The sequence below is a fragment of the Hippocampus comes genome, unplaced genomic scaffold (assembly GCF_001891065.2).
Source record: "Hippocampus comes isolate QL1 unplaced genomic scaffold, H_comes_QL1_v1.1 scaffold367, whole genome shotgun sequence".
Classification (NCBI taxonomy): domain Eukaryota; kingdom Metazoa; phylum Chordata; class Actinopteri; order Syngnathiformes; family Syngnathidae; genus Hippocampus; species Hippocampus comes.
In genome coordinates, this window is record NW_017805741.1 from 1,158,632 (window position 1) to 1,161,934 (window position 3,303).

Genomic DNA, 3,303 nt, shown 5'->3' on the forward strand with positions numbered 1-3,303 from the left:
TCGTCTCGAACCATTGGACGATGGCGCCGACGCTTGATGAAGGAGCCTGCCGCGATGAACAGTCAGCGAGCGTTGAGAGTCCCCCAATCCCCTTTTCAGAAGGCCAACAATGGACTTTTTGGGGACACGAATAAATCCAACGTGCGTTAAATCAACAGTGACGGATTCATGAATTCAATCTCCCTTCGTCCAACGTAAATACTTGGAAAGAGGCTTCATTCCGCAACGCATTTTTCTCGAGAGGTTATTGCTCGGGCTCGTCCTTGAACTGAACACCAAATTAAATTCAAAAGTCAGACAACGGGAACCCAAACGAAACATACCGAAATAGAAAATCTGGACCTTATGCGACGCGCGCTACTTTCATTCCCTTCTTTAACCTTCCCATGTAAATAAAAAAAAAAAAAAAAAAAAAAAAGTAAAATACTTAAATAGGTAGCTTGGATTAAATGCCCGGATTCTTAAAACATGGAAAAAACAAAGTCCTTGGCATTGAGTGAGTTGAATTGGGTGCAAAGACATGTCAACTCCGCAACCATTCAATTCTTTGAGCGAGCGTTGAGCATTTTTCCAAGGAAGCGTCCCAGACAAATTGTTCATACTTACTTCCCAAAGTTGCGCTGTGAATGAGCCGCAGCCTGAAGACTTTGCTAGCACATGTTGAAGCAACCCACCTTGCTGGTGTCTTTCATCCCTTTGGTCTCTTTGTGACATCATTAACTTGCATGACAATCACCATGGCAGCAACAACAACTTTTTTTTTTTTTTAACTCAGGTTTTTAGGGAGCTTTTGCCCCCCCGCCCCCCCGAATATCGGCCTCTTACTCAAAAAGAAATGCGTCAGTTAAGAGGTTGCTTTAGACTTTATTACAATCATAACAATAATAATGATGATATTCATCTTGGCACAAACACAATCTTTCAAAACTTCTCCAGATATTCACAGAAAACTAGAGTTCATCTCAGTTTTTGGTGGCTTTCTTCAATTTGGTCTTGAGCTCTGACATGAATGGATTTCCAAATCTAAAAACAACACGAAACGTCAACACCGCGCTGCGTTGAAAGAAAAAAAAACGAGAGGACTTTGTATTCACCCCGCTTGTCTCGGCGGCATCCATTTTGGTTGAGGTGGCGCGGCGGCTTGTTTGGTCGCGTCGGCCTTCGGCGCCGCTTTGAGCTCGGCTTCCTGTTGGCGCGACGCCCTCAATGAGTCCGCGGCAAACATTTCGAGCTCAACTCAACCCGGCTGAATTTTCAGAGCACTTGAAAACAAGCACCGCCGTACGCGGAGCACAAATCATTCCATCCGTACGCTGGACGCAGGATTTGGCCGACTCCAAAACCAAGCGCACGACGGTCATTCGGCAGAGATGTGACGAAGGCATGACGAACCGTTTCAACGACGGTCCCAAAACTCCGCTTGAGCGTCACTTACCATCTTTGGCAACTTTTTGGCGACGGGAAACGCTGCACCGAGCCCTGAAAACACCAACAACGCGACGACGTTTACCACCTCTCGAAAATCAACCCGAACGGGCGGCGTCATCGATGGCGAGAAACCGACCTGGCAGTTGGATTCCCAACCTGAAACCTCCCAACACATGAACGCCGACAGGGATTTTGGATGGCGGCTGGGGCGGCGGAGAGCTTCCGGGAGGCAGCGAGGGCCTTTGGAGAAGCGAGCGGCGATCTTTCGGTGGCCTGACGCGGGGGTTCTTCACAGCCATCCTTGACCTTTGGGGGGCAAAGTTCAGCACAAAGCTGCTCACCTGCAATGAAAATAACGGGTCTTCCGGTTGCAAAATCAATCAAACGTTGCCGGATCATGTTTACGATGTGTCCAAAAGGGAACGTTTTCAACGGAGATTATCATCTCATACCTCAATTTGACTCTCGGGCTTGTCCACCGATTGCGGAATCGTCTTCTCGCCGGGTTGACCGGAAAAGCTGGCCGGTTCCTCCTCGGAATCGCTCTTCGGGATTTCCAATGACTTCATCTCAAGAACTTCTTGAGCGGCGGCTTGCTCGACCTCAAAAGCGGCGGCGCCGGCTTTTGCCGCCGCCCCGCTGCAAGCGGGTGTCCGGGACTCGCCGAAGGAGCGGTCCGAGAAGCCCAACTCGGGGGACGATATTATGGTGAAGCTTTCTGCGTCGTAGCGAGACTCGTTTGAGAACTCGTCTTGTTTGGAGTCCGAGTGGCCTTCTGGGCAAGCAGTCGGCATCCCCGTATCGAGAATGGCCTCTCGACGCCGGCTGTCTGAGCCGAGCGTCATTTCCTCGGTGCTGCACATCGTCGTCGTCGTCCGGAGATCCGAAGCGCTTCTGGTCTCATTCAGCCCCCGGTTGCCCTTGGGCACAAGCGGATCCTCTCCGTATTTTGTGACCTCCTCTGACCTCTGGTCCCTCACAGCGCAGCTTTCAGGTTTCATCTCTCCTCCGGCCAGCGACGATCCGCCGAGGCCGCTTCCCACTTCCGCCGGCGCCCCCATCCGCTCTTTGTCACGGGAGAATCCGAGCGTTTCCCTCCCGGTCTCGTCGTTGTCTCCCGCGGCGTCGCGCAACCGTCGAGCGCGTTCCAGCGCAAGCGCTTCCATCCCCTCCTGAAGCTCTTCCGTGTCGCCGTCGGTTGGACTGCGAGGCGCGCACGATTCCCCCTCCGGGAGTTTGACTCCCATCTTTGAAGTGGCACAAGCAGCCTCGGTTTCTGCGGCAAGGAACTTCTCGACTCGCAGGAAGCCTTGCATTTTATTTCCATGTGCAAAAGCCTCATCATTGTGCTCGGGAAGCGGCTCCTCACATGTCGGAGGATGCGGCTGCCGTGACACCTCACAGACACGGGAGGGCAGATTTCTGAAGGCTTCGCCGATTTCCTGCGCCGGCCCGGCCTCCGCTTCTTCCTCGTAGCCGTCTTCGTCTGCCCCAACTTGTTCGCCAGTCACCGCAGTGACACTGCGGAAGGTTGCCGCAGAATCTTCAGCAGAATCACTCTCCTCAGGTGCTTTGTTTGCAGCGTTTTGGGGTTGTTCACCGGCCCAAGCGGGCAGCGGTGCACTCGGCTCAAGCGCCGCCTCGTCAGATTGTTCCTGACAGACGCCCGCGATGTGACCGTCGCCACCAGAACCACTTTCAGCCGTGGATTCTTGGAGCAGATCATGACTGGTGATGTTAAAAGGTCCCGGCCTGAGGAATCTGTTGACCGCTGCGGCTAAATAGTACTGACAAGCAGGCACACAGATAAAACAAAGTCATTATTTGGTTCATTTCAGACTTTCTTTTTTTTTTTTCTATCGGGAACAAGTTGCA

The 3,303-nt window shown here is 52.3% G+C and overlaps 1 protein-coding gene across 3 annotated transcripts in view; it reads right to left on the bottom strand.

Annotated features, from left to right (window-relative positions):
• Window positions 1-7: 7 nt before the first annotated feature.
• The window catches only part of LOC109523971 (uncharacterized), a 5,845-nt gene continuing 2,549 nt past the window's right edge, over window positions 8-3,303 (bottom strand). The window contains exons 3-10 of one of the 3 annotated variants that reach the window (XR_002169875.1): window positions 2,081-2,885; window positions 1,881-2,044; window positions 1,565-1,769; window positions 1,436-1,479; window positions 1,237-1,262; window positions 1,095-1,202; window positions 607-1,023; window positions 8-46 (exon numbers count right to left, since the gene is read on the bottom strand). Coding sequence is in view for 2 of the 3 variants with exons in the window: in XM_019883506.1 (XP_019739065.1) it covers window positions 963-1,023; window positions 1,095-1,202; window positions 1,237-1,262; window positions 1,436-1,479; window positions 1,565-1,769; window positions 1,881-2,044; window positions 2,081-2,885 (1,413 nt within the window). In the remaining variant the exon portion in view is untranslated. Of the gene's footprint in view, window positions 47-119; window positions 1,024-1,094; window positions 1,203-1,236; window positions 1,263-1,435; window positions 1,480-1,564; window positions 1,770-1,880; window positions 2,045-2,080; window positions 2,886-3,303 lie in introns of those variants that run through there. The other 2 variants (XM_019883506.1, XM_019883507.1) reach the window with 2 other exon arrangements.